Source organism: Somniosus microcephalus, chromosome 11, assembly GCF_052327205.1.
Source record: "Somniosus microcephalus isolate GS21.2 chromosome 11, FLI_Smic_1.0, whole genome shotgun sequence".
Lineage (NCBI taxonomy): Eukaryota > Metazoa > Chordata > Chondrichthyes > Squaliformes > Somniosidae > Somniosus > Somniosus microcephalus.
The window spans coordinates 35,989,273-36,017,211 of NC_140997.1; the positions used below are offsets into that span (position 1 = coordinate 35,989,273).

The 27,939-nt window shown below is 43.3% G+C and overlaps 2 protein-coding genes across 6 annotated transcripts in view; one reads left to right on the forward strand and one right to left on the reverse strand.

The window, feature by feature from the left end:
• The window catches only part of luc7l (LUC7-like (S. cerevisiae)), a 79,457-nt gene extending 66,442 nt beyond the window's left edge, over nucleotides 1-13,015 (reverse strand). Inside the window, exons 1-4 of one of the 5 annotated variants that reach the window (XM_086000477.1) lie at nucleotides 12,897-12,904; nucleotides 10,319-10,389; nucleotides 9,396-9,490; nucleotides 6,416-6,514 (exon numbers count right to left, since the gene is read on the reverse strand). In XM_086000477.1, coding sequence (XP_085856603.1) covers nucleotides 6,416-6,511 — 96 coding nt within the window. In that variant the 5' untranslated portion in view covers nucleotides 6,512-6,514; nucleotides 9,396-9,490; nucleotides 10,319-10,389; nucleotides 12,897-12,904. Of the gene's footprint in view, nucleotides 1-6,415; nucleotides 6,515-9,395; nucleotides 9,491-10,318; nucleotides 10,390-12,687 lie in introns of all 5 variants that reach the window. The other 4 variants (XM_086000476.1, XM_086000475.1, XM_086000473.1 and 1 more) reach the window with 4 other exon arrangements.
• Nucleotides 13,016-13,054: 39 nt separating this feature from the next.
• The window catches only part of fam234a (family with sequence similarity 234 member A), a 42,856-nt gene continuing 27,971 nt past the window's right edge, over nucleotides 13,055-27,939 (forward strand). The window contains exons 1-3 of the mRNA XM_086000472.1: nucleotides 13,055-13,166; nucleotides 21,523-21,893; nucleotides 22,233-22,346. Coding sequence (XP_085856598.1) covers nucleotides 21,623-21,893; nucleotides 22,233-22,346 — 385 coding nt within the window. The 5' untranslated portion in view covers nucleotides 13,055-13,166; nucleotides 21,523-21,622. The remainder of the gene's footprint in view (nucleotides 13,167-21,522; nucleotides 21,894-22,232; nucleotides 22,347-27,939) is intronic.

The window sequence follows — 27,939 nt, forward strand, 5'->3', positions numbered from 1 at the left end:
GGGTTAAAGGGAGGCATATGCGTTGGTAGTAGGGTTGCGAAGGGGTGGAAAGTTTCTGGTAAATTTCCGGAAATTTTCCACGGGAAGTTTAGCTTGGGAATTTTGCCCAAAAAAGCACATGCTTGCATAATATTGTTTTTTTTTGTATTTCTTTCATTTTTTTTCCCCCACAGGTCCTCTCTTAAAATTACTAACAGAGATGGAATCTTAATTATTAAGGAATTTCTTAATCAATATATGTTTACCTTCTTACTTGGCTTGTTTTAATAATTACAAGTTTTGTGTGTGACTGAACAAATGTGTCCTGATTGGTTGGATGAGCGATTACCTCCCTCTATTGGTGATGTAGCGTCGTGCATGCACAGGGCATCACATGGCAAAGTTCTCTACCAAGCAAGGTCTTTGGAATGGGGACGGGATATGGGAATCATGCAAGCATATCAGTGCACATACCTGGTGGAAGGGACTTTGTGCATCGGAGGCCCGGTCACCCATTGCTTGGGTGATACTTCAAATCCCACCTTCATCAGCGGCCTCTGAACGAAACTGGTCACTTTTTGGGAATACGCATACAAAGGTGCGCAACAGGCTGACTAACAAGAGAGTGGAGAAACTGGTGGCTATCCGGGCAAACCTACAACTTATTGAGCCAGATACAGAAGTGTCCACCACACAGCTAGACAGTGACAGAGGAGGAAATGGACACGACAGAGCCAGAGAATCAGGAGGAGCAATGATAAGTAGAAGACTCAGAAGATTCATGAGTAGAAGACTCAAAGGGACAAAATAAGGACAAATTACAGGCTAAATAAGCTGACGCTCTTTATTTTATTTTAGATGGGTCTTTTTTGTGGGGGTTCAATAAAGTTCAAAATGATGACCTAAATAAAGTTTTGAAAGCCTGTTCTTATTTGTATGGAACAGTATGTCTATTTTGATGACAAAGATAATATAAGGGTCAGAGACAAAAACCATCAGTGTGCAAAAAAACTCAAAATTCCCATGGAAAGCTTCCTCTTTTAAAAATTCCCAGAATTTTGCAACTCTAGTTGGTAGTGTTGGGAGGATGATTCTGGAGTTTGGGAATGGTCATTGTGGGATGTAAAAGCATGAGGGAGAATGCTGGGAAAGAGTTGTGGGAGCACCAGCAGTGGGGTACTGAGATCTGGTAGAAGTCGGAGGGCTTATGTTAGGGGTATGACAACATTGATAGGGTGCGGAGTGTGCCAGTACTGTGAGGGCGAACTTTGAATGGCAGACCTGGGATGGCAATAGCGGGATGTGGCAGCATTCAGGACTTGGAGAAATCCTCTTAAGAAATCCCACCCCTCCCTTCCATGACCAAACCTCGAGTAGCCTCGGGGCTCAGTCATGGTAGCAGTGGTGGTGAGGGAACTTTCTTCAAAGGGTTTCTCCAATATGGATCTAGGGAAACCGGTGATGTTTAAAATAAATACAATTAAGTATATAGCAGCTGTCTTTCTCGAATTTATGCTAATACTTAAACTCAAAAATTATAATTTTTCATATAAACAGGTAACAACCTCTAAGAACAGCATGATTATTTTACTTGGAGAGATGCTTTTAAAAATTCATTCCTGGGATGTGGGCGTCATGGGCAAAGCCAGCATTTCTTGCCCATCCCATTTTGCCAGAGAAGGTGGCAGTGAGCCGCCTTCTTGAACCACTGCAGTCCTTGTGGTGAAGGTACTCCCACAATGTTATTAGATAGGGAGCAATGTTCCCAATAAGCTGCGCGGCCACTGTCTGCCAGTCCCACGCAGCCCGGGACCGGCTTTTCAAAAGTGAAATATCGCGCATGTGCAAAACTTTGAATGGGCCATGCAGCCCCCCCAAAAAATTTGAGGGAACATTGGTAGAGTTTTCCAGGATTTTGACTCAGCAGCGATGAAGAAACGGCAATTTATTTCCAGGTCAGGATGGTGTGTGGCTTGGAGGTGGTGGTGTTCCCATGCGCTTGCTGCCCTTGTCCTTCTAGGTGATAGAGGTCGCGGGTTTGGGAGGTGCTGTCGAAGTAGCTTTGGTGAATTGCTGCAGCGCATCTTGTAGATGGTACACGCTGCAGCCATAGTACGCCGGTGGTGGAGGGAGTGAATGTTTAAGGTGGTGGATGGGGCGCCAATCAAGCGGGCTTTGTCCTGGATGGTGTCGAGCTTCTCAAGTGCTGTTGGAGCTGCACTCATCCAGGCAAGTGGAGGGTATTCCATCACACTCCTGACTTGTGCCTTGTAGATGGTGGAAAGGCTTTGGGGAGTCACTCGCCACACAATATTCAGCCTCTTTCCTGCTCTTGTAGCCATAGTATTTAAGTGGCTAGTCCAGTTAATTTTCTGGTCAATGGCGACCCCCTGGATGTAGATGGTGGGGGATTGGACAATGGTAATGCTATTGAATGTCAAGGGGAGATGGTTAGACTCTTCTCTTGTTGAAGATGGTCATTGCCTGGCACTTGTGTGGCGCCAATGTTACTTGCCACTTATCAGCCCAAGCCTGGATGTAGTCCAGGTCTTAATGAAGCAGCCCATGTCCGCATGCAGCATCAGAGGAATTGCGAATGGAACTGAACACAGTGCAACCATCAGCGAACATCCCCACTTCTGAACTTATGATGGAGGGAAGGTTATTGATGAAGCAGCTGAAGATGGTTGGGCCTAGGACACTGCCCCGAGGAACTCCTGTAGCGATGTCCTGGGGCTGCGGTGATTGGCCTCCTTTGTGCTAGGTATGACTTCAGCCAGGAGAGTTTTCCACTGGATTCCCACTGACTTAAATTTTACACGGGTTCCTTGATGCCACACTTGGTCAAATGCTGCCTTGATGTCAAGGGCAGTCACTCTCACCTCATCTCTGCAATTCAGCTCTTTTAGCCCAAGGCTACACTGAGGAGTGGAAGCCAAACTGAACATTGGTGAGCATGTTATTGTGGAGCAAGTGTCGCTTGATAGCACTGTCGACGACACTTTCCATCACTTGCTGATGATTAGGAGTAGGCTGATAGGACGGTAGTTGGCCGGATTGGATTTGCTCTGCTTTTTGTGGACGGGATATACCTGGGCAATTTTCCACTTTGTCAGGTAGATGCCAGTGTTGTAGTTGTAATGTAACAGCTTGGCTAGAGGCGCGGCTAGTTCTGGAGCACAAATCTTCAGCATGACAGCCGGGATCTTGTCAGGGCCCATAGCCTTTGCTGCATCCAATGTGCTCAGCCGTTTCTTGATTTCACGTGAAGTGAATCAAATTGGCTGAAGACTGGCATCTATGACGGTGGGGACCTCTGAAGGAGGCCGAGATGGATCATCCACTCGGCACTACTGGCTGAAGATTGGTGCAAACGATTCAGCCTTGTCTTTTACACTCATGTGCTGGGCTCCGCCATCATCAAGGATGGGGATATTCATTGAGCCTCCTCCTCCCATTAGTTCTTTAATTCAGGATTGGATGTGGCAGGGCTGCAGAGCTTTGATCAGATCCATTGGTTGTGGGATCGCTTGGCTATCTATAACATGCTGCTTCCACTTTTTAACATGTAGCTGTGTTGTAGCTTCACCAGGTTGGCACCTCATTTTCAGGTATGGCTGGTGCTGCTTTTGGCATGCTCTTCATTGAACCGGGGTTGGACGTATAGCTTGATGAGCATGTGAGGGATACGCTGGGCCATGGGTTACAAATTGTGGTGGAATACAATTCTGCTGCTGCTGATGGCCCACAGCGCCTCATGGATGCCCAGTTTTGAGCTGCTAGATCTGTTCTGAATCTATCCCATTTAGCAAGGCAGTAGTGCCACACAACACGATGGAGGGTGTCCTCAGTGTGAAGATGCGACTTTGTGCCCACAAGAACAGTGCTGTGGTCACTCCTGCTAATACTGTGATGGAGAGATGCATCTGCAACAGGTTGATTGGTGAGGACGCGGTCAAGTAGGTTTTCCCTCGTGTTGGTTCTCTCACCACTAGTCTGACAGCTATGTCCTTCAGGACTCAGCCAGCCCGGTCAGTAGTGGTGCTACCGAGCCACTCTTGATGATGGACATTGAACTCCCCCACACAAGAGTACATTCTGTGCCCTTGCTACTCTCAGCGCTTCTTCCAACTGGCATTCAACATGGAGTAGTACTGATTCATCAGCTGAGAACATAAGAACATAAGAAATAGGAGGAGGAGTAGGCCATTCGGCCCCTCGAGCCTGCTCTGCCATTCAATAAAATCATCGCTGATCTGATCTTGGCCTCAACTCTACTTTTCTGCCGGTTCCCCATAACCCTTGACTCCCCTGTAATTCAATAATCTATCTCAGCCTTGAATGTATTCAATAACTCAACCTCCACAGCTCTCAGGGTAGAGAATTCCAAAGATTCACGACCCTCGAGAGAAGAAATTCCTCCTCATCTCCGTCTTAAATGAGGAACCCCTTATTCTGAAACTATGCCCCCTAGTTCTAGATTCCCCCACAAGGGGACATCCTCTCAGTATCTACCCCGTTAAGCCCCCTCAGAATCTTATGTTTCAATAAGATCACCCCGCATTCTTCTAAACTCCAATGATTATAGGCCCAACCTGCTCAACCTTTCATCCTAAGACAACCCCTTCATCCCAGGATTCAACCTAGTGAACTTCCTCTGAACTGCCTCCAATGCAAGTATATCCCTCCTTAACTTAAATAAGGAGACCAAAACTTTACGTAATACTCTAGCTGTGGTCTCACCAGTGCCATGTACAGTTGTAGCAAGACTTCCCTACTTTTATACTCCATCCCCCTTGCAATAAAAGCCAACACATTCCATTTGCCTTCCTAATTACTTGCTGTACCTGCATGCTAACTTTGTGTTTCATGTACGAGGACACCCAGTTCCCTCTGTACCGCAGCATTCTGTAGTCTCTCTCTATTTAAATAATATTTTGTTTTTCTACTCTTCCTACCAAAGTGGATAACCTCACATTTTCCCACATTATTCTCCATCTGCCAAATTTTTGCCCACTCACTTAACCTATCTATATCCCTTTGCAGACACTTTGTGGCCTCCTCACAACTTGCTTTCCCACCTATCTTTGTATCGTCAGCAAATTTGGCTACAGTACACTCGGTCCCTTCATCCAAGTCATTAATATAGATTGGAAATAGTTGAGGCTGCAGCACTGATCCCTGCGGTACCCCAGTAGTTACAGTTTGCCAACCTGAAAATGACCCGTTTATCCCAACTCTGTTTTCTGTTTGTTAGCCAACCCTCTAGCCATCCATGCTAATAGATTAACCCCCACACCATGAGCTCTGAGGGAGGGCAGATGTTAATCGGCAGGACGTTTTCTTGCCCACGTTTGATGCCATGACTTCATTGCGTCCGGGGTCAATGTTGAGGACTGCCAGGGCCACTCCCTCCCAACTGTGCCGCCACCTCTAGTGGGACAGGACACACCCAGGGATGGTGATGGAAGTCTGATAGATATGGTTCTGTGCATATGACTATGTCAGGCTGTTGCTTGACTAGTCTGTGGGACAGTTCTCCCAATTTTGGCACAAGTCCCCAGATGTTAGTGAGGCATCCCTTTGTCGGGTCCGAATCAGATGCCAGGTTGTCCGTCTGGTTATATTCTCATTGTAACTTTTTGTAGCTGTTTGATACAACTGAGCCATTTCAGAGGGCAGTTAAGAGTCAACCACATTGCTGTGGGTCTGGAGTCATATAGGCCAGACCAGGTAAGGACAGCAGGTTCCCTTCCCTAAAGGAAACTTAGTGAACCAGTCGGGTTTTTAAATGACAATCCGATAGCTTCATGGTCACCATTAATGATACTAGCTTTTTATTCCAGATTTATTTAATTACCTGAATTCAAATTCACAAACTACCATGGTGTGATTTGAACGTCTCCATATTATTAGTCCAGGCCTCTGGATTAATAGTCCAGTAACAAAACCACTCTGCTACTGTACCCTTTCAGAATAAATGTCCTGATGTAAACATATATATTTAAAGTTGGACATTTTGTCTAAGTACTGTTTCAGAGATGCTAGTTTGTTTAATCTTCCGTTAAGTTTTATATATTTCTTGATGTTAGCTATAAAAAAGCCAAAATGGAGGTACAGTAAAGGTAAAGAGCTAACCCCCGATATTACAGAAATATTTTCTGTAACTTTAGTTTATTTATTTATTTTTCAGGAACCAATCAAAAACCCCGTTACTGCACTGCCTATGGGAGATCTCTTACAAACTTCTTTCCAAATTCTTTCAGTGATGTGTACTCTCTCCAACTTCCAAATTCGAGCACACTCCCCCAACAGTATAACCTGACACACCAGGGGAGACCAGACAGTAAATAGATCCAAGAACAATAATGTTTTCCAGTATATCAGTGGTCAGAAAAAGCATAAGTTAATTTGTGCTCAAATTGTGGTAACTCACATCCAGCTCAAAGAATAAATCTCTTTCTTTTGCAGCAATTTCATAATCAGCTCTCAATGCGAGGTCGTGAATCTTTGTGCATTCTCCCAGGTCCATGCGCTAGTAAAAAGAGAATTTTAAATGTAACCACAGTACTCAAAATTCAATGTCCTATAAGTGCAAGATACAGTATTTTGTTAACACTTGGTGCAATTCTACAGCAACTGCAATTTGCTATTACAGTACTATTATTTAAAGGAGCCAAAAGCTGCAATTCCCTAACTAATTTTAAAATATTACTTAAGCTTAATGTCACCATTCACAGGTCAAAATTTAAAAGTTCAAACAGTCAACATCTTTTTATAAATCTTTATACAAATACAATCACAATGCTAATTCCATGTTAGACACGATTAAATTTGAATTAGGAACATAGGAACTGCAGCACACAGGTGTATTTGTGTAGCTTGGTCATTTACAATAAAAAGTTCTAAGTTATGTAGCAGATTAAGAGAACTCAAAAATTAAGACTGACATTCCAACTGTTTGTAAAAAGTATCAAAAATCATATTGCAGAATTCTAATCTTGTCTACTCAAAGGAAAATTAACTTGTCTACTTAAGAATGCCATGTTGCGTTACAACAACTTGCATTTATATAGCATCTTTGATGTACTAAAATGACAGAAGCGCAATCAGACCAAAACTGGCACCGAACCAAAGGAGGAGACGTTGGGGCAGATGCCCAAAAGCTTGGCCAAAAAGGTAGGTTTTAAGGAGCGTCTTAAAAGGAGAGAGAGGTGAAGAGGTTTAGGAAGGAAATTCCAGAACTTAGGGCCTAGTCTGCTGAAGGCATGTTCGCCAATAATGGGGCGAAGGAACTGGGTGATGCACAAAGCTAGAATTGGTGGAACAGAGTTCTCAGAGGATTGTGGGAATCGAGGAGTTAGAGAGCTAGGAACGGAAGGAGGTCATTCAGCCCCTCCAGCCTGCTCCGCCATTCAATTCTATCATGGCTGATCTGTATCTTACCTCCATCTACCCACCTTGGATCCATATCCCTTAATACCCTTGCCTAACAAAAATCTAAGTTGAAAATTGAGGCCTTGGTGGACTGGGAGCCAATGTAAGTCAGTGAGCAGGGGCGATAAGTGAATGGGTCTTGGTGCGATTAAGGATACAGGCAATAGAGTTTTGGATGAGGTCAAATTTGTGGAATTGGGAGGTCAGGCAGGAGAGCACTGGAATAATTACACCGGGAGGTAACAAAAGCATGGCCGTAGCGGTCGGACTGAGGCAGGGGTGGAGACAGTTGACATTACAGAAGTGGAAGTAGGCGGTCTTTGTGTTGGAGAAGATATGGGATCAGAGGTTCAGCTCCGGGTCAAATAGGACATGCAAAATTTTACTCTTACTTTGCGATATTCCAATTTTGTGTTGAAAGACAAACTGCTTTTATCTATCAAATAACTTGACATATAGTGTGACTGCAATGCTCATATTGCTGTATTAGAAGGGTACAAATTCCAAGAATATTGGCACCAAACAGTTGGATGCAAATAGAAAGGCTAAAATCATTAACAGATAATTGGAGTTTCAATGGAAACTTTTTGGCTTGGATTTAATAAGCAACCCGATAGTAATACCACAGTAATGCTCAGTTATCAGGTGGCATCTTCAAATCCAACAGCTAACTACTTCTTGAACTTGAAATGCCTCAGTTTGGAATTTTTTTTGTGACACAATGGGATAGAATACTATATAAAAAACAGACATTGTATCTTTGGGCAAAAGATAATAAAACAGTGCCACTGTATGTTGGTTTCAGACCAGTACCTGTATAGTATGATATGTAGTTAAGAGACAAGAGTTAAGTAGCCAACTGCACATTACACTGAAGTCCACTTCACAGACAGCTAATTTATTTATGTACAAGAGAGCTGATGGAAATGTTGCTTCCCCCCACCACCAACACAAACAATTCCATACGAAGTTTAAGATGTTCTTGTGTCTAATGGACTATTGGAACACTTTTAAAAAATGGCTCCACACAGAATTGGAGATATACTGCAGTCAGTGAGCAGGATAAGAGTGCGAGACTACTGGAGATGGCGTCACATTGGTTCACTTTAGTGTGCTTGGAAGTCAGGATTACAGATCTAACTCCAAAGATACACTGCCACTTTTACATTGATGCTTTGTATTGATGTGAAAACAATCATATATTGGCAATGAAACTTGTTTTACTTGCCCTGATTATATATACCAGTTGGGTGATTAGAGAGGGATATACTGCAGTCATGGAGAAATCGGAAGTGCAAACCATCCATTCTGTGTCAGCCATGGCTCAGTTGGTAGCACTCTCTCCTCGGAATCAGAAGGTTGTGGGTTCAAGTCCCACTCCAGAGCCTTGAGCACAAAAATCAAGGCTGACACTCCAATGCAGTACTGAGGGAGTGCTGCACTACCGAAGGTGCCGTCTTTCAGACGAGACGTTAAACCGAGGCCCCGTCTGCTCTCTCAGGTGGACGTAAAAGATCCTGTAGTACCAGATCCTGCTCACTGACTGCAGTATAGGTCCAATTCTGTGTGGAGCCACGTTTTAAAAGTGTCCCAATAGTCCTGTGGCACTAGTTCAAAGAAAAGCAGAGAAGTTATCCCCGGTGTCCTAGCCAATATTTATCTCTCAATCAACATCTAAAAAACAGATTATCTGGTCATTAACACGTTGCTGTTTGTGGGAGCAAATTGGCTGCCGCGTTTCCTACATTACAACAGTGACTACACTCCAAAGAGTACTTCATTGGCTGTAAAGTGCTTTGGGACATCCAATGGATCTGAAAGGCGCTATATAAATGCAAGTCTTTCTTTCTAAGAGCCTGGAAGGAGAGGAAACCATAAAACAGAAGTACCAGATTTCAATAAAAGCTGTGTCAAAATATTGCATGAACTGTTCTTTGCAATCTCCCAAAACAGTAAAAAAGATTAACAAAACTACATACCGTTCCAGAAAGAATATCATGAGGACAGCAACCAAGAAGATGACTCTTGCAAACTCTATCATCTGAGAATTTCACACGTTGTCGTGTTGCATCTCCTGAAACAAGGCAGTTTATAGTTGATGAGCTCAGAATTGCACAGAAGTGCTTTTGAATAAATGGACTTTATTATATCACCAGGCTGCTCTACAGCCTACTTACTGTACTAATGCCTTCTTGCATGTAATAATGTGACTACTTCATCTTTACTGCAGAATAAGAACATTCTTTATACAACATACACAGAATTCATTAACACCTTGGGAACGCATCCTTCTTAAATCTTGGGCCTCTGGAATGTTGTACTTTGACCAGACTACATAGAAAATGCCATAATGGTACGCCTTTTTTTTAAATTGCAAAAACGTCAAAAAAAAGTCCAAAACAGGTTATAAGCACTTTTTTTTTTTTTTATAAAGTGAATGATGGGCACAGTCTGCTTTTACTGACACCACATGACAACGAACACTTTCAGAAATAAAAGAACTCAGGTTAGGGTTTGAATACACACGTTGAGCGTCCAAAAGATACCACCCAGCATCTTCAACCTTTGCGCCTCATCTGCAGAGATTTTTACTTGCTGTAAAAAATTTAAAAGGGGAAAGTTTTCTGAGCCACACCTGTAGCAAGGTAGTTACAGGAATGATACAAAGAATAAAGGTAAAATGTAACTGTTATGTGACAATTTAACGCCATTTTGTGTATATGATAAATGTGTAATACTCATATCATTCCTCTAGACTTGCAAGTATCCAAATACTACTGTAGTGTTTCCCATTGTATGCAGTTTATATTTAGTCTAAACTATGTTGTTTATATTAATTACTTCTGAAAAGCAAACACTTTTTTGATATTCATAACAGCTTTAAAAATTATTCATGACTCACGGCTCGATGAACATGAGGCTTTTCTGCAACTCCCTTGCAGATTGATGTAGGCAGGCAAAGATACATTGAACCTTTATAAATAAAACAAGGGGCCACAATTGTTCAGTTTGTATGAATAGAGATATGGGAAGCAAATTTCAAATGCAACTAAATAAAACACAACTGAGTTTCCTGTAAGAAAATTGAAGTTAGGTGCAAATCATAAATTTGCACTAAATTGTCAAAAAACAAAAACCTAAAATGGAACATTCAGCTAACAGCTAGTGACTTTTTAGTTTAGAACAGGAAACAGAAAGCAAGCATTTGACAAATAGTGAAAGAGCATGCTGCTTCTAATAATTCCAGAAATGTTTAACAAGTTAAAAAAATGTGAAGTGTTATTGTTTGGTTTTATCCTTTTTAAATTACAGCTTTCCTTTCTCCTATCGGTAAGAAAAACCAGTAAGCGCATTTTAGAAACTTTTATTTACCCAAACTGTTTTTAAAGGAACTGCATTTTTACTTGCAATCCAGAGGTTCAAAACCTGCTGGGGGTTCCCCCCACCCGAATATAAATTGTTGAATCAACCTTGTTCTTTTTAGAAGTTCTAAACTTTAAAATTAACTGTCAAGTACAGTCAGATATTATACATATTCCAAAAAAAATTCAACATTTTCTATTAGACAAAACGTACTTGAGCTATGTAATGCACTGCATGGAAGTATAATGAAAATAAATCAACAGTACCCAAGTGTGCCATCACTGAGAAAGTGTTAGTGCTAAAACAGATAGTTTTGCTAATATCAGAGGGGTCAAAAAGACAATAATGAAAGTTTTGGAAAGGAGTTTCCCCAAACATAACCTGAGATTTGGAGTACCCACTTTTGACTTTAAGGACACTCATGCTTGGAGGTGTCCATGTGCTAAAATGATCAAAAAGCAATCACATTTGTAATTCATCACAGTTGCAACAAATATACAAACTTCAAAGGTGAGCTCTTTTATATAAAAAAATTAATGTTACCATTGTTAAAGAATTTCAGAGAGTAATATACAACATTTTCCCATGGGAGAATGTTGTATACAAACATACTATATGCGTACAAACTGAAGATCGGGATATTTCTTCAAGTTCCAAAGGGTTTATCAGAAAAAAATATTTTCGCTTTGCTTGTGTAACAGGTACAAGTGTAGGATAGGAAAAGAGTACACTGAAATAAACTTTCCCACACTTCACTCATGAGCAATATTTATTTTGCTAACATTGAAACTATGCAACTTAGGTTAGTGATAGAATACATTCACCTACAACTCAAAAAATGTAGCCAGTCTTTCAGAGACCTTAAAGTACATTGTTTTCAAAATAAGTGTGATGCCTATCATATTTGATACATACACTACAGTAGTGAACCAATAACATCCATCATGAACAGCTATCACAGAATCTCTTTTCCACCTCAAAATTCATCAGCGTTGGATACATCTACCAAATACAGACACTACACAATACAAACGCATCCCTCTTTTAATTTAATTTTTATTCATACAAATTGGATCACTAATGAATGTTTAACACAAGTTATTTCTTTTTGTGACGTCCAAAACACACACAATTCTGTACATGTAATTTTGTTAATGTACCCTTCATTAACCAGTATCCTTAAGTACATCATACATCATGGCCTGTCTAAAGTGCTGGGCAGAGAGAAATAAATGGGTTGAGTTCACTTTCAATTGGTGTAAATGTTAACTTCAAGTCACACTATTCAAACAGATTGTGTTGGGTCGAATATTATTTACTTGCATTTCTCAACAGTAGATTTTTGTGGATTGTTTCCAACAGCAATTCCACCCATTTACTGTAGTTTGCTTTTATAACAAGCAACGTTTTAAAAGAAACTAAAATAGCTGTTGTATGTTAACTCTGCCTCTTAACTCCGCCTCTTTTAGCAACACTCCATGTTTGGAACTTACTTTGGATTTTATGTAGTTACATTACATATACATACATACATATATATATTATATGTAGTATATATAAGATTAGATCTAGTTGAACCTGATGGCCAAAATCTAGCACAGTGCCACTGCTGCGACAATAAAACTAAAAGAGACAGTGCACCGTTCGGGGCCTACAATGCACAAACCATTCCATGTGGCCTCCGTCCGCACACTTGTACAGGTCAGCTACAAGTTAGCCCAGCCCGGATCAGCTTCCATTTCGAGTGAAGAACACCTTGGGTACTGTTGCATTTTTTTTTCTCTTCGTTAGCGGCGACCTCGACGGTTTTTTTGTTCGCGAATTGATTTTAGTGCGAAAATTCAATCCGGGAAAAACCAAGAAGCAGCAGCACAGAAAATAAAATAACACGCAGGCATCCACACTTACCGTCCCTGGATGTGCCCATTAGCTGGTCCAGCATCGCTCTCATTTGAGCTTGAGCGGACATTTTTGTTGTTTTGTTTGTTTTAAGATCTCAGTTTTGTGCGGGGGGGTTTATTTGGTTTAACTATAAAACAATATATTCTACACATCAATGACGGGAACGCTCCACCAGAACCCCGAGGCCTAATCGGCGCTCTCCCTCGGTAACGTACCAACAACCTTCCGGCTCTCACACTCTCCCATACACACACACATGACCAAAACGTGAGGCCTGCCGGGAGTTGTAGTGCGTGCCGGGAGTCGATCTAGCGGCAAATCCGGCGGGGCGGACTACAAGACCCAGAGAGCACCTGCGCAATCCTCGCCTGCTGGGCTGTGAAACGGAAGTGACGAGCGGAGAGTTTGGGGTGGTTTGTGTTTGTGGCGGAACAGCGGTGTTGGTTGGAGGCTCGCTCGGTGGGGCGTTGGAGCTGTTGATCGCAGTAAGAATTTTATCGACTGCGGCTTATATTTATTATATGTTCTAATAAAGTGGCTATTGTTTGCGCCGCTGCTTCAGAAGTTCTGCTCTTCTCTGCGACGGGATCTCCGTTTGGCTCTTCAACCTTGTTCATCTTCATTACTTTCAGTTTCCCTTCTCGTGTTTGATCAGGTATCTGACCATCTCGTCTAGTTTCTAATCTCTTTTACTTCTTTTGGTTCTTTTATTCTTTTGTCCGATCGCAGCCCTGCCTTCGATCTAGTTCCTTTTCTCTCCAGTTTTGAAGAAGGGTCAAACCCGAAACGTCAACTCAAATTTCTCTCCACGGATGTTGCCTGACCTGCTGAGTTTTTCCAGCATTTTCTGTTGTTATTTCGGATTTCCAACATCTGCAGTATTTTGCTATCGTACAGTTATTTATGTTGCACCGTCTTGTTTACAGTGTCTGTCCATTTGGGGGTGGTGGTTGTTCTTTATTTTTTTGTTGACACTTTATTCCTGACATTGTCATGAAATGAATTCTGCGATCCTTGTAAATAGGACGTAATTTAGGATATTCTACTTTAAAAGTGTGGCCGAAATTCGTAGTTTTTGGTGATCTTATTGTTACAAAGTATAAGATTCATATTCTCACAATAGTTCCAGGATTGGGAAATAGACTTTTTTTTTAAAGCAGCAAGGAAAGAAAGACTTGCATTTCTACAGCGCCCTTCACGACCACTGGACGTCCCAAAGCACTTCACAGCCAAAGAAGTACTTTTTTTAAGTTTAGTCACTTGTAATGTGGGAAATGCGCCAGCCAATTTGTGCACAGCCAGCTCCCACAAACAGCAATGTGATAATGACCAGATCATCTGTTTTAGTTATGTTGATTGAGGGATAAATATTGGCCAGGACACCGGGGCGAACGCCCCTGTTCCTCTTCGAAATAGTGCCACGGGGTCTTTTACGTCCACCTGAGAGGGCAGATCAGGGCCTCGGTAACATCCCATCCGAAAGACAGCACCTCTGACAGCGCAGCACTTCCTCAGTACTGCATTGGCGTGTCAGCCTAGATTTTTGTGCTCAAATCTCTGGAGTGGGTCTTGAACCTACAACCTTCTGACTCAGAGGCAAGTGGGCTACCAACTGAGCCACAGCTGACACAACAATGAAGTCAGGACTTTCTGGAAGAGAGGAAACTTGCTACCTGGAACTGGGGTTATATATCATAAGGAGCAACCTGGTCCCAATTTATTTAAATTTATACTATCAATTTTTGTTTTATTTAGCGCAGATATAGGTAAAAAGCGGGATGAGGCCCTAAAAGCGGAATATAGGGAGTTAGGAGGTAAATTAAAAAACAGGACCTTAAAGGTAGTAATCTGAGGATTGCTACCAGTGCCACGTGCTAGTCAGAGTAGAAATAGAAGGATACTTCAGATGAATACGTGGCTAGAGGAATGGTGCCAGGGGGAGGGATTCAAGTTCCTGGGATATTGGAACCGGTTCTGGGGGAGGTGGGACCAGTTCAAACCGGACAGTTTGCACCTGGGCAGGGCTGGAACCGATGTCCTAGGGGGAGTGTTTGCTAGTGCTGTGGGGGAGGGTTTAAACTAAAATGGCAGGGGGTTGGGAACCTGAGCAGGAAGACAGAGGAAAGGGAAACAAGGATAAAAGCAAAAGATAGGCAGGAGAAAAACAAAAGTGGCAGTCAGAGAAATCAACGGGTTTAAATCGAACATGGCCACAGTAAATAATCATTCTAATAGGTGTAAGAGCGTTAAAAAAACAAGCCTGAAGGCTTTGTGTCTTAATGCGAGGAGCATTTGTAATAAGGTGGATGAATTGGCTGCGCAAATAGAGGTAAACGAATATGATTTGGTTGGGATTACGGAAACATGGCTCAAGGATGGCCAAGACTGGGAACTCAACATTCAGGGGTATTCGATATTCAGGAAAGATAGGCAAAAAGGAAAGGGAGGTGGGGTAACATTACTGGTTAAAGAAGGGATTAACACAATTGTAATGAAGGATATTAGCTCTGATGATGTGGAATCTGTATGGGTAGAATTGGGGAATACTAAGGGGGAAAAAAACATTAGTGGGAGTGGTATATAGACCTCCAAACAGTAAGGCGGAGGTTGGGGATGGCATTAAAAGGGAAATTAAAGAAGCGTGCAATAAGGGCACAGCAGTCATCATGGGTGACTTTAATCTACATATAGATTGGGCCAACCAAATTAGTAACAATACTGTGGAGGAGGAATTCCTGGAGTGTTTACGGGATGGTTTCCTGGAACAATATGTCGAGGAACCAACCAGAGATCAGGCCATCTTAGACTGGGTATTATGTAACGAGAAAGGATTAATTAGCAATCTTGTTGTACGAGGCCCCTTGGGTCAGAGCGATCATAATATGATCGAATTCTTCATTAAGATGGAGAATGAAGTAGTTGACTCGGAGACTAGGGTCCTCAATTTAAATAAAGGAAACTACAATGGTCTGAGGAGCGAGTTCGGTAGGATTGATTGGGGAATGGCACGCAAAGGGTTGACGGTGGATAGGCAATGGCAAACATTCAAAGACCGAATGGATGAGCTACAGAATTTGCTCATTCCAGTTTGGCATAAAAATAAAACAAAAAAGGTGACTCAACCGTGGCTAACAAGGGAAATTAGGGATAGCATAAGATCCAAGGAGAGGACATATAAATTGGCCAGAAGGACATATAAATTGGCCAGAAAAAGCAATAATCCTGAGGATTGGGAGCAGTTTAGGATTCAACAAAGGAGGACAAAGGGATTAATTAAGAAAGGGAAAATAGAATAGAATAGAAGCTTGCAGGGAACATAAAAACTGACTGTAAAAGCTTTTATAGATATGTGAAGAGAAAAAGATTGGTGAAGTCAAGCGTAGGTCCCTTGCAGTCAGAATCAGGGGAATTTATAATGGGGAACAAAGAAATGGCAGACCAACTAAATACATATTTTGGTTCTGTCTTCACAAAGGAGGACACAAATAACTTCCCAGAGATGCCGGGGAACATAGGGTCTGATGAAAGGGTGGAACTGAAAGAAATCAGTATTTGTAGGGAAATGGTGTTAGGAAAATTGATGGGACTGAAGGCCGATAAATCCCCAGGGCCTGATAATCTACATCCCAGGGTACTTAAGGAAGTGGCCCTAGAAATAGTAGACGCATTGCTGGTCATCTTCCAGAACTCGATAGACTCTGGAACAGTACCCATGGATTGGAGGGTAGCTAATGTTACCCCACTATTCAAAAAAGGTGGTAGAGAAAAGGCGGGGAATTATAGACCGGTAAGCCTGACATCGGTGGTGGGGAAAATGCTAGAGCCCATTATAAAAGATGTAATAGCAGAGCACTTGGAAAGCAGTGACAGGATCGGACAAAGTCAAATGGACTTACAAAAGGTAAATCATGCTTGACTAATCTACTGGAATTTTTTGAGGATGTAACTGGTAAAATAGATAAGGGAGAACCAGTGGATGTGGTGTATTTGGACTTTCAGAAGGCTTTCGATAAGGTCCCACATAAGAGATTAGCGTGCAAAATTAAGGCACATGGGATTGGGGGCAAGGTATTGACTTGGATAGAGAACTGGTTGGCGGACAGAAAGCAAAGAGTTGGAATAAACGGGTCGTTTTCCGAGTGGCAGGCAGTGACTAGTGGGGTACCGCAAGGATCGGTCCTAGGACCCCAGCTGTTCACAATATATATTAATGATCTGGACGAGGGAATTGGATGTAATATCTCCAAATTTGCAGACGACACAAAGCTGGGTGGGAGGGTAAGTTGTGAGGAGGATGTCGTGAAACTCCAGTACGATTTGGACAGGTTGGGTGATTGGGCAGAAACATGGCAAATGCACTATAATGTGGATAAATGTGAGGTTATCCACTTTGGTGGCAAAAACAAGAAGGCAGATTATTATTTGAATGGCAATAGATTGGGAGAAGGGGAAGTGCAAAGAGACCTTGGTGTTCTTGTGCACCAGTCGCTGAAGGTAAGCATGCAGGTGCAGCAGGTGGTTAAGAAGGCAAATGGTATGTTGGCCTTCGTAGCAAGAGGGTTCGAGTACAGGAACAAGGATGTCTTGCTACAGTTGTACAGGGCCTTGGTGAGACCGCAGCTTGAGTATTGTGTGCAGTTTTGGTCGCCTTACCTGAGGAAGGACGTTCTTGTCATGGAGGGAGTGCAGCGAAGATTCACCAGGCTGATACCTGGGATGGCAGGAATGACGTATGAGGAGAGATTGTGTCGATTGGGCTTGTACTCACTGGAGTTTAGAAGATTGAGAGGGGATCTCATCGAAACCTATAAAATTCTGTCAGGCCTGGATAGACTAGATGCAGGAAGGATGTTTCTGATGGCCGGGGAGTCCAGAACCAGGGGTCATAGTCTAAGGATAAGGGGTAAGCCATTTAGGACTGAAATGAGGAGGAATTTCTTCGCCCAGAGAGTGGTGAACCTGTGGAATACTCTGCCACAGAGGGCGGTGGAGGCCAGTTCATTAAATATATTCAAGAAGGAGTTGGATATATTTCTTGAGGCTAAAGGGATCAAGGGATATGGGGAGAAGGCAGGGACAGGGTACTGAATTTGGATGATCAGCCATGATCTCATTGAATGGCGGAGCAGGCTCGAAGGGCCGAATGGCCTACTCCTGCTCCTATCTTCTATGTTTCTATGTAAGGAGGACAGTCTTGGTTAGTTGCTACCTGACTAATGTGGCAAAGCTCACCAGATGTGCTTGGAATGCTACAAATTTTTGAGGTGGTCGGCATTCCTGTTCCAGTTTAATTTGTTTTATGCCCCCAAATCTGTCAGTAATTCACAAGAAAATTCAGCCAAATGAGTGAAAATGTTGCTGTACACACAGAACATTTAATCTTTTCTTTTAAAATGTGCTCTCTCATCCTTTCTGCTCCAATTTGTTTTCTGCTCCCATGTACTTTGGGGGGAAAATTCGGTTGCGTTGCGCCTCCCGTTATGGAGGGCGGTGGCGCTAAACACTACCGTCACGATCTCCTGCGCCAGCAGATCATGACGTCAGTCGAGCGTGTAGCGCCCCAGACCGGATATTGAGTGGCACCCGCTGCCTTACCGCCTGCCGTTAGCGACAACCGGTTGAGGGGAACGTTTTGCGGTCGGGAAGGGAGTGGGGGAGCGCTAGTTTAAGGTGACCGCTTCCTGCCTTTCTTTTGTCGGTGATATTTTTGCACCACGCATTCTGAGAGAGAGACTTCTGGAGAGATTCAACACTGTGTGAAGGAGTTTTGGGTACTGAGCTGCACTTTGCAGGTTCATTTTGATTTGACCTTCCTTGCATCTATTTAGAAGAGACTATGGAGGCAGCACTCTCAGCTCTTTCCCTGGGTCTCTCTATTGTTCTTTCCAGCAGATTTGATGTACAGGTCTCTCCAGGCTGAGATTCAAGGCTGCAATGAGCAGGGTGTGGATGGAGAGCAAGATTGACCCTCCCCTTTAAGAACTGGCCGGCGCCAGTGTGTCTGTGTTCCATTGCTGACTGACATCACATGAGCTTCACCAGCGCTCTGAGGTAGCGCCTCACTCCTCGGCATTAGCGCCTCGCTCCTCGGCGTTAGCGCCTTAAGAGAGGTGTGTAGCGCTTGATTTAGCACTCCAATCACCTCCAGGGGCGATAGAAGCCAAGTTTGCAGTCGGAGGCGATAATTAACGCCAGGCGCTAAACTTTGCACCCGGCCGATAATTGCGCCCCAAACGGGGCGATACCGAATTTCACCCCCTTCATGCTGCTGGGTTGGTCCAGCTCTGCACTGCTGCCTCTCCCAGTAAGGGAAAATTATGTTGATGTTACCTAGAAATTCTGAGTGAGATGTTTTAAGTATCACTGCCATACTCATGATTACCAGGACATCCTAGGTCTGAAAGCAGTGCAGAGAAGGGTCATGAGTTTAATTCCTGGTGTCAGGACTGAATAACGAGGAAAAGTTAGAAAAATCTTGACACCAAACTTGAAAGGAAGAGATTGGATGATTTTACAGCGATTATACAAGGTCAGAAGTGGAGCAGAGCATTATTTCAAGTTAAAGGACTAGCAGGCCGTGAGCACAAACAGATAAAAGACAAGTTCAGGACTAGTGTCAACACTTCTTCACACAGAATGATTAGTACCTGGATAAGGTAGTATGGGTAAAAAAAAAATCTGGAATAATTTACGAAGCAGTTAGATGTAGTAATGGGGTGAACAATGGGACTCATGGACAAATGGAGTAAATGGCCCCATTTGTACTTTGTGGCCAAGTTACACTTGTCATACACATTGGGTATGCTGCATCATAAACTGTATATTTGCCTACAGATAGATAGCAACCTGATGTTTGGTGAAAACTAGAGACCCTGATATGTTCAGCATGCAGAACATACATGCAGAAAAGCGTTTTGTCTATAGCCAAATGGGTTGAAGTAAGAAAGTACATGGTTTCAATGCATGGGATTTGAGGTATGTTTTTGCGGCGCTGCTGCAATGTTGTTTCACTTCAAAACAGCATCCGAGATGGATCACAGTGGGGTTAGTAGTGTTGAATTAGGGTGATATTTTACACCACTACAAGCCTGAATTAGGTGCAGAAACTGTAGTATAATAAATATAGTTAGAGGAATGCAGAGTTTTCGGAGGGTGTAGGGCTGGTGAATGGTACATAGATAAGGTGGGGTCAAGCCATGATGGGATTTGAACATAGATGAAAATTCACAATTGAGGTGTTGGGGGTCCAGGGGCTAATGTAAGTCAGTGGGCAAAGGGGTGATGGGTGAGTGGGACTTGGTGTGGGATAGGATACGGACAACAGAGTTTTAGATGAGCTGAAGTTTATGGAGGATTGCATTACCAGGAGAGCATTGGAATAGCCAAGTCTGGAGGTGACAAAGGCATGGATATGGGTTTTGGCAGCAACTGTGCTGAAGCAGGACAGAGACGGGCAATGTTGTGGAGGTGGAAGGAGGAAGGTTTTGCGAATATAGGGTCAGAAGCTCAGCTATAAATTAAATAGGATGCTGAGGTTGTGAATAGTCTAGTTCAACCTGAGGGGGGTGGGAAGGAATCCGTGACTATGATGGTGCTTGTGGTGGGGGCCCAAAGACGATGGCTTCAGTCTTCCTAATGTTTACCTGGAAGAAATTTGGCTTGTACAGGACTGGATGTCGGGCAAACAGTCTGACAACTTGGAGACAATGAAGGGGTTCAGAGAGGTGGTGGAAGAAGGGTAAAGCTGGGCGTTGTCAGTGACATGTGGAACCTGACACCATGTCTGCAAATGATGCCACAAAGGGGCAACATGTAGATGAGGAAGAGGAGGGGTCCAAGGATAGATCCCTGGGGGAATTCCAGAAGTTCCGGTGTAGGACTGGGAAGAGAGACCAACGCTGTGTCAATGATTGCATAGGTAAGAATGGAACCAACTGAGGGCAGTCCCACTGAGCTGGACAATGGATGAGAGGCATTGGAGGAAGATGCTGTGGTCGATCATGTCAAAGGCTACAGAGGTTGAGAAGCATAAGGAGGGATAGTACAACCATGGGTCACAGTCACAGAGGCTGTCATTTGTGATGAGATATTTCAGTGCTGTGGTGGAAACCAAATGGAGTTGTGAGAAAGATGGGCACGGAGAATGCCGAGAGAGGCACAGAGGGTAGCTGTGGGTATATCCCGGATGAATTCAAGCCTGGGACAGTGGCAGAAAGGCAGAGGAGTAACAAAGGTTTTGGGTAAGAATGGGGGGAGGGGAAGAGGGGATAAGTGAAAGGTGGCATAGCGGGGTGACGGAGAGGAGGAGGCAGGCGAGAAGAGCCCCAGAGGGGTCAACAGAAGAAAAAAACCCTCCCTCCTTTGGACAGGTATGAACTGAACAGCAAGTGAGTGGAGAGGCCACATGGAGAAATCAGGCATTCAGCCAGTTCTCTATGTTCCCACAAGTGATATTTGGGTGTTGAGCCCTGCTAACGTACTATAATTACCTTTCCTTTTGCAGAGTATTGCCATAGCAATTATGTATTTGTATTGAAACATTTTTTGTAATGTCACTAGTCTCACTTTTATCTGTTACAACTGTGACATCAAACATGCTGATCACCACTTTCTGCAGTGCCGTGTATTTTCCCTTTGTTTCCTCTGCTGCCTATTCTATTAACTGTAGTTGCTTTGGGATTGGTAATTATATCCGACAGAAGCTCTTTATTATGGACAACATGGGGATGTGCAAATAGAAGGGACCAGTTTCAGCAGTCTGGATATTCTTTTAATCAAACATTCATAGTAGCACAAAGCTTTGTGTGCTGTGTGATTAAAATTGTGTTTTTAACCTTGCAGGAAGAATACTGGACACGTCGAGAAGAGTTGCTGGAAGGGGAGAAAAAGTGTATTTTGAATAAGTAACTCGGATATCCCCATTGTGATGTAGACTAGGAATATGACAGAAAACAAAGATTTAGAGGCAGAGATACATCCTCTGAAAAATGATGAGGTCAGAAACCAAGACTCGAATGAAGTTTCTAACAGACACAAAGAAACCGAGTGCAAGAAGCTTACAAAATTTGGTCAGCTTTCCCGTTGGAGAACTGCTGCCTTCTTCTTGGTTTTATTTTTATGCCTAATTGTGGTGTTTGCATTTTCCTTCATAATTCCTTGTCCAGTGAGACCTGTGTCACAAAAGGCATGGAACAGAACATTTGAAAATGCAGGTAAGGTATAATGAAGTTAAACATGTACCTTTATAATGCATGGGTCTTGGATAATTAAATGAAACGAAGCACAATGATGTGAGCAGTCTAAATTTGGTGACTGCCATTTTAATGAAAAATTGTTTTGCCTTTACTACAGTATACATTTTAATTGTTAGCTTCATAGACAAAGCCTTACTATTTACAGTTGTACTGAAAATATTTTAGCTATATTTTACTTGAGTTCTTGATGTATTTGATATTTGGATGGGTGCAAAGAAGATTACTTGAATTAATAAAACAGAAGTAACTATATTTGAAGCCTGATAACAATGTACTGATATATTTGCATTGTTGCAGTGACTTACCCTTTTGTCACACTGTGGGATGCGAACAAAGACAAAGTTACAGATGTGGTATTTGCATTTAAGGATTTCAACAACACTAACTTTAATGGATCATGTGTAGCTGAGGGTAAGGAACTATTATAATTATGTGGAATATTTTTGTTCCTTCTGTATTACAATGGTGCTCAGACTTCTTGATCTCCTAACCCTACTGTTAAATTGATGCCTTCACATTACAGATATTCAGATCATGATTCTACAAAGCTTTTTATAATTAACTCAAACTTATGGAAGTGTCTCAATCATGTAGCTCTGGGTAGACAGTCCCTCAATTTTCTTGGTAGTTCTGAATTCAACCATATCCTCTTCCTGTGATGGTGTTACCACTAACTGGCCTCCCATCTCCAGTTTACCAGTATTCAATTTGAAGGCAACATAACCAACATTCACAGTTTGCAAATTTATTGCTACCACACTATTGTTTTAATGTATGCAGTTCACAGCGTTAAAAGGGAAAGAGAAAATTATAAAATAAATAAGATACTTTATCACTCACTTTTCTGAAAAACGTATCCCTGTATATTCTTACGAAAGCTTGCAGGTTATTTCTGTATAATTCACAATCTCTGAAAACAAATTTTCATTTTCCTGTTGCAAACTTTTAATCCGCAAATTCTCCCCAACTGAGTCTAATTAACAAATGGATAAAAACTTGTGACAGAAAAAGGTAAATTACAGACTAAACAATATGACCACCTGTATCCAGACAAAGAAAAACATAGAAGTATGAAGTCTTATATTTCGGTACCTTTTTGTGGTATGTTCAGACTTGTATGTCTAAAGAAAAAACAATGAAAATACAGATGAGGTGCAACTGTAATCTGCGGGAAATGGCTGAACAGGTTACAATATCACTGAGTATTTTCTCTTTTGTTTTCATAAAGCATTGCACCTGGTTTCTGTAGTGTATGTACCCGTCTACCTTTAAGAGAACTATTGTATGTAACCGTTCACCTTTAAGAGAACTATTTTAGGGTGGCACTACTTTGTTTGGCTTCTGTATACTGTAATACCGACGATGACCACACCAGTATATAAGTGTTGTGTCAGGATTTATTGGGCAGATTCGCCCCGACCTTCGAATAGTAAAGTCCTGTTTTAAGTTACTCTTGGAGTCTGTGTATTAATTAACTAAACAACCCACAGACTTTACAGTGGCGACGGGTCCGATCGTACCCTGCGGCAACAATACTTCCGAAGCAGTTAACGAGCGTCGAGAAGAGGCAACCGCCCTTGTCATTCTGCTGGGAGAAAACTCGAGGCTGCAGAACTAGAAAGGAGGAAGAATTCAGAGACAAAGACTTCCCTCAGCAACAGGCACTGACTGTCCCTCCTGCCACGGTGAGGAGTGAGCCGATCAGCACGAGAAGCAAGGCGGCCACGGTGACTGTGAGTAAGGGAAAGTTAAAAGAATAACCGGAGGATAAGGGCGGTGCACTCGACCACGGTCGAGGGGGGAAAGGAGCCGGACAGAAGTCGGGTCCAGAGGTGCTGAGACTGGGGCAGCGTGGAGCAAGGAAGCCGCGGTACAGACAGGCTGGGGGACGCAACGGCGTCGTGAGACAGCTAGACCGCGACCGGCGAAAAAGGCCGGGCAGCGACCGAAGCCACGAAGCGCTGCGACCGGGAACGTAGGCGCGGGAAGAGATAAACTCAGCCGCAGCCGGGGAGGGAAGCACCGGACTGCGAGAGGGCTGGGAGGCGCGATTGGGAGCCGAGCGAGCGGGAGAGGCAGAGCCGACCAAGGGAGACTGAGCGAGAGCCAGTCCAGCGGCTGAAACTGTTCGCCGTCAACGGGGTGTACCCAGCGCCGGTTGCCCTGCCGAGAAAAGGGAAAGCACTGAAGCCGACGCGCAGGCTGTGAACCTGAAAGCCAGCGGCCGTCGCCCGTGGGGAAAGTGTACCCCTCCCGCTAGGGAAGAAACGCGGGAAGCCGCCATTAGGCGGGGAAGAAGACAGAAGCGGGAAACCGCCATTGAAGTGGGCGGGGAGAGAAGATAAGCGCGGGAAACCGCCATTTTCGCGGGAACCGCCATCTTGGGGGGAAAATAAATAAATAAATAAAAGGAAATTTAAAGAAATAATTCGTGGTGTTATCAGGAAGAGAGGAAGATGCCTAAGCGTGGTAACATCAACGATTTTAATTCCGAGGTAGAAGACTGGGCCACGTATGTGGAATGCATTGAGATCTATTGTGAGGCCAATAAAATAGAAGAAGATGACAAAGCTATAACCTTGCTAAACTCGATGGGCGCGAAGACATACGGGCTCTTGAAGCATCTACTAGCACCAGCTAAACCGGCGGATCAGACTTTCGATGATATTGTGACTGTTCTGAAGGATCACTTGAACCCCACACCGTTGATGTTGGCGGAACGATTCAAATTCTATGCGAGAACGCAACGGAAAGACGAAAGCAACGCAGAATACTTGGTCGAACTGCGTAGACTAGCGAAATACTGCCAGTTTGGAGGGAATCTGACAGAGGCATTGCGAGACAAGTTCGTGTGCGGATTGGCAAAGGAAGGAACGCAAAAGCGACTACTCGAAGAGAACGACCTTACACTTGACAGGGCTGTCCTTATTGTAGCATCGCACGAAGCCGCAGCGAAGGGAACTGCGGAAATGCAGCTAAAGACAGCGGCACTCAGTGTGGATCAAATTACCTCGACAACAACAAAATGCTATCGTTGTGGGAAGACAACACACGATCAGAACCAATGCTGGTTTAAGAACCAGGAATGTAGGAAATGTGGCAAACTGGGTCACATAGCTAAGGTATGCCGGTCAGGGAAGAAGACCAACAACCAAAGGACCAACAACCAAAGGAAGCCATCACAGGAAAAGTACAACAAGGTACACAAGGTGGCTGAGAAGAGTTCAGACGAACAGAATTCGGACTCAGACCCAAACGGCCAGGAGCTGGGTAGTCTGAGAATTCACAATGTGAGTAAGGAAGCTGGCCTACAAACTATCTGGGTCATGCTAAAAATAGCTGGAGTCCAAGTGAAAATGGAGTTGGACACTGGATCAGCTCTATCAGTCATAAATCGAAGGGATTACCACCAGCTATTCTCACATATACCCTTAAGGGATACTAAGTTCGTATTGCAGACATACACGGGGCATAAAGTATACCCCATGGGAAAGATAAGAGTCAAGGTGAGAGATAGGGGTAAAGAACACCCAAGAATGAACTTATACATACTACCTGAGGGAGGACCACCACTTCTAGGACGGGAGTGGATCAAGAAAATAGACATGGAATGGCACTATCTAAAAGCCATAACGAGTGAGGACTCGGTGCAGACAATCAGCTCAGATTCTGAATCGGATGACGATAAGACCAACCCAAATGTGAAAGACAAGGCTAAAATGGACTTGCCGACTAAGGTTGGAAAAACGAAGGCATGCAGAAAGGCTTATGCTTCAGAGAAGAACAAAGTTTCAGAACAGATCTCCACCGAACAACGACAACATAGTTTGACAGAGAATTCTGAGTCTGTTCGGTTTAAGGACATATCCATGACGGAAGAACACCGAGCTCGGACTCAAACTTATTTCAAATCACGACAACAATTAGAACAATTGAGTTACCGTCTCGTACAAGAGATGAAAACAATGAAAAAGTTCTATGACACCGAATGGGAGAATCTGGAAAGACAACAGAAGCAGCTAGCTCAAGCAGAGAGCGACCATAGAGCTATCGTGACCAATCACCGATCACATCTCCCTTATGATGTTCAGGAGTTGGAATATTTGCAGAAAGAAGCAAATGAAGAGGAATCTTCAGGAAGCCAGGATTTTATTCCAGTTCTTCTCTACGACTCCTTACAAGCAGAGTTTGAGAAGTTGAAGGAACAGTATGAACAGGCCCAGGCTACAATCCTGGAGGGGGTTAACTCGGCAACCTCCGAAAAGCTAGTTTCAGTGGAAGCATATGAGCAACTAAAGGTTGAACATGAACAAGAAGTCCAAAGGCTGCAGGAAATTCTTGATGAGCTCAAGGCCAAGACAGACTCATCGGTAGAAGTTCCATCCATAGATGAGAAATTAGAGGTGAAAGACATGGCAGAACATGAAAGTCAAGATGTCCAAGAACTCATAAAAATATTGAAGGAAACCCAAGACAAATATGAGGCGGCAATGACCGAGGTTCAACAACTTGAACAGATTCAACTGGGAATTCTTTCAGTGAAAGAAAAGGCGACTGTAAGAAACACAGAGACTGTAAGAATGGCCCCTGAACATGAGCTAGAGAGCATCAAGGCGCAACTTCTCCGAGTGCTTAAAGCCAAAGTACAAGAGGGAAAAAAAGGTGAAAGCATTGGAGGAAAAGGTGGATGAAATGGAGAAGACTCTGATCCACAGGGTCCCCGTGGAAGAGTTAACGGTCAGCCAACTCCTTCATATGCTGAGAGACAAGACTCTGCAAGGGGAACCATTTGAACACGAGCTTCAATCTTCAAAGGGAAGGGGTTCGGAGCTCTCAAAAGTTTGGGGAATAGTTGAGGTTGCAACACAGATTTTACGGGGCTGCCGAAAGTACGCTGAATCACGTCAATGTGAACTACAGAATGTTGAAACAGCTGCTCCAGTAGAAGGATTGAATAGCCCGATCAATCAATCCCCAATGGAAGGGGAAGTATTGGAATCACAAATGAGGTCATTAGTGAAGGATTGGCAAGAAACCCAGGAAGAGCGGGATGAATATGAACGCATGAAGAAGTCTCTTCAGGAAAGATGTCTAGGGAGGGAACAACAGTCGGCTAACGTCCAGTTGGGTAAGGAAGAAGTAGCAGGCCCTCTCGCTAGACTAGCTCAGGACGACACCGAATATTACCATGACCTGTTGAGTGACACGGAATATTACGATGACTTGGTCTGCCCAGCTTGTGATGAAAACTCCCAAAGTGCAGAAATCAGGATGAAGCACTTAAAGTCTAAGGAACATAGGGAGATGGTGGCGCTACAGCTGGCAGCGGATAAGGGAGCCCCGAGAGTCTCCAAGAAGCAGAAAAGAAAAAGACAAAGCAGAAGACAATAACCATCTAAATCATTATCACTTCTATCAGATCACGCACGGGGGCCCTACGAAGGGGGCCAAATCAGTTGGAAAGTAGGAAAAATTACCAAGGCAGTCCAGCTGTTTGTAAAAGTCAGCACTGCTGGTTCCGCAGGACGGAAGTTCAAGCTGTTAAGCCAAGGAAAAGACTATTGGATGAGTCACGCTAGAAATGTGAACCGGCTACACCACAGAGATGTTGTTCGGACCGAGTCAAGACCAGAGACTGAATCTGTGAACTGTTTCCCGCAGAGACTATATCTGTGAATTGTTTTACATGGAGTTGATTATATGTTATGTTTAATGGGGAATAAGTATGTTGTAAGCTAAAAAGGGAGGATTGTAGTGTATGTACCCGTCTACCTTTAAGAGAACTATTGTATGTAACCGTTCACCTTTAAGAGAACTATTTTAGGGTGGCACTACTTTGTTTGGCTTCTGTATACTGTAATACCGACGGTGACCACACCAGTATATAAGTGTTGTGTCAGGATTTATTGGGCAGATTCGCCCCGACCTTCAAATAGTAAAGTCCTGTTTTAAGTTACTCTTGGAGTCTGTGTATTAATTAACTAAACAACCCACAGACTTTACA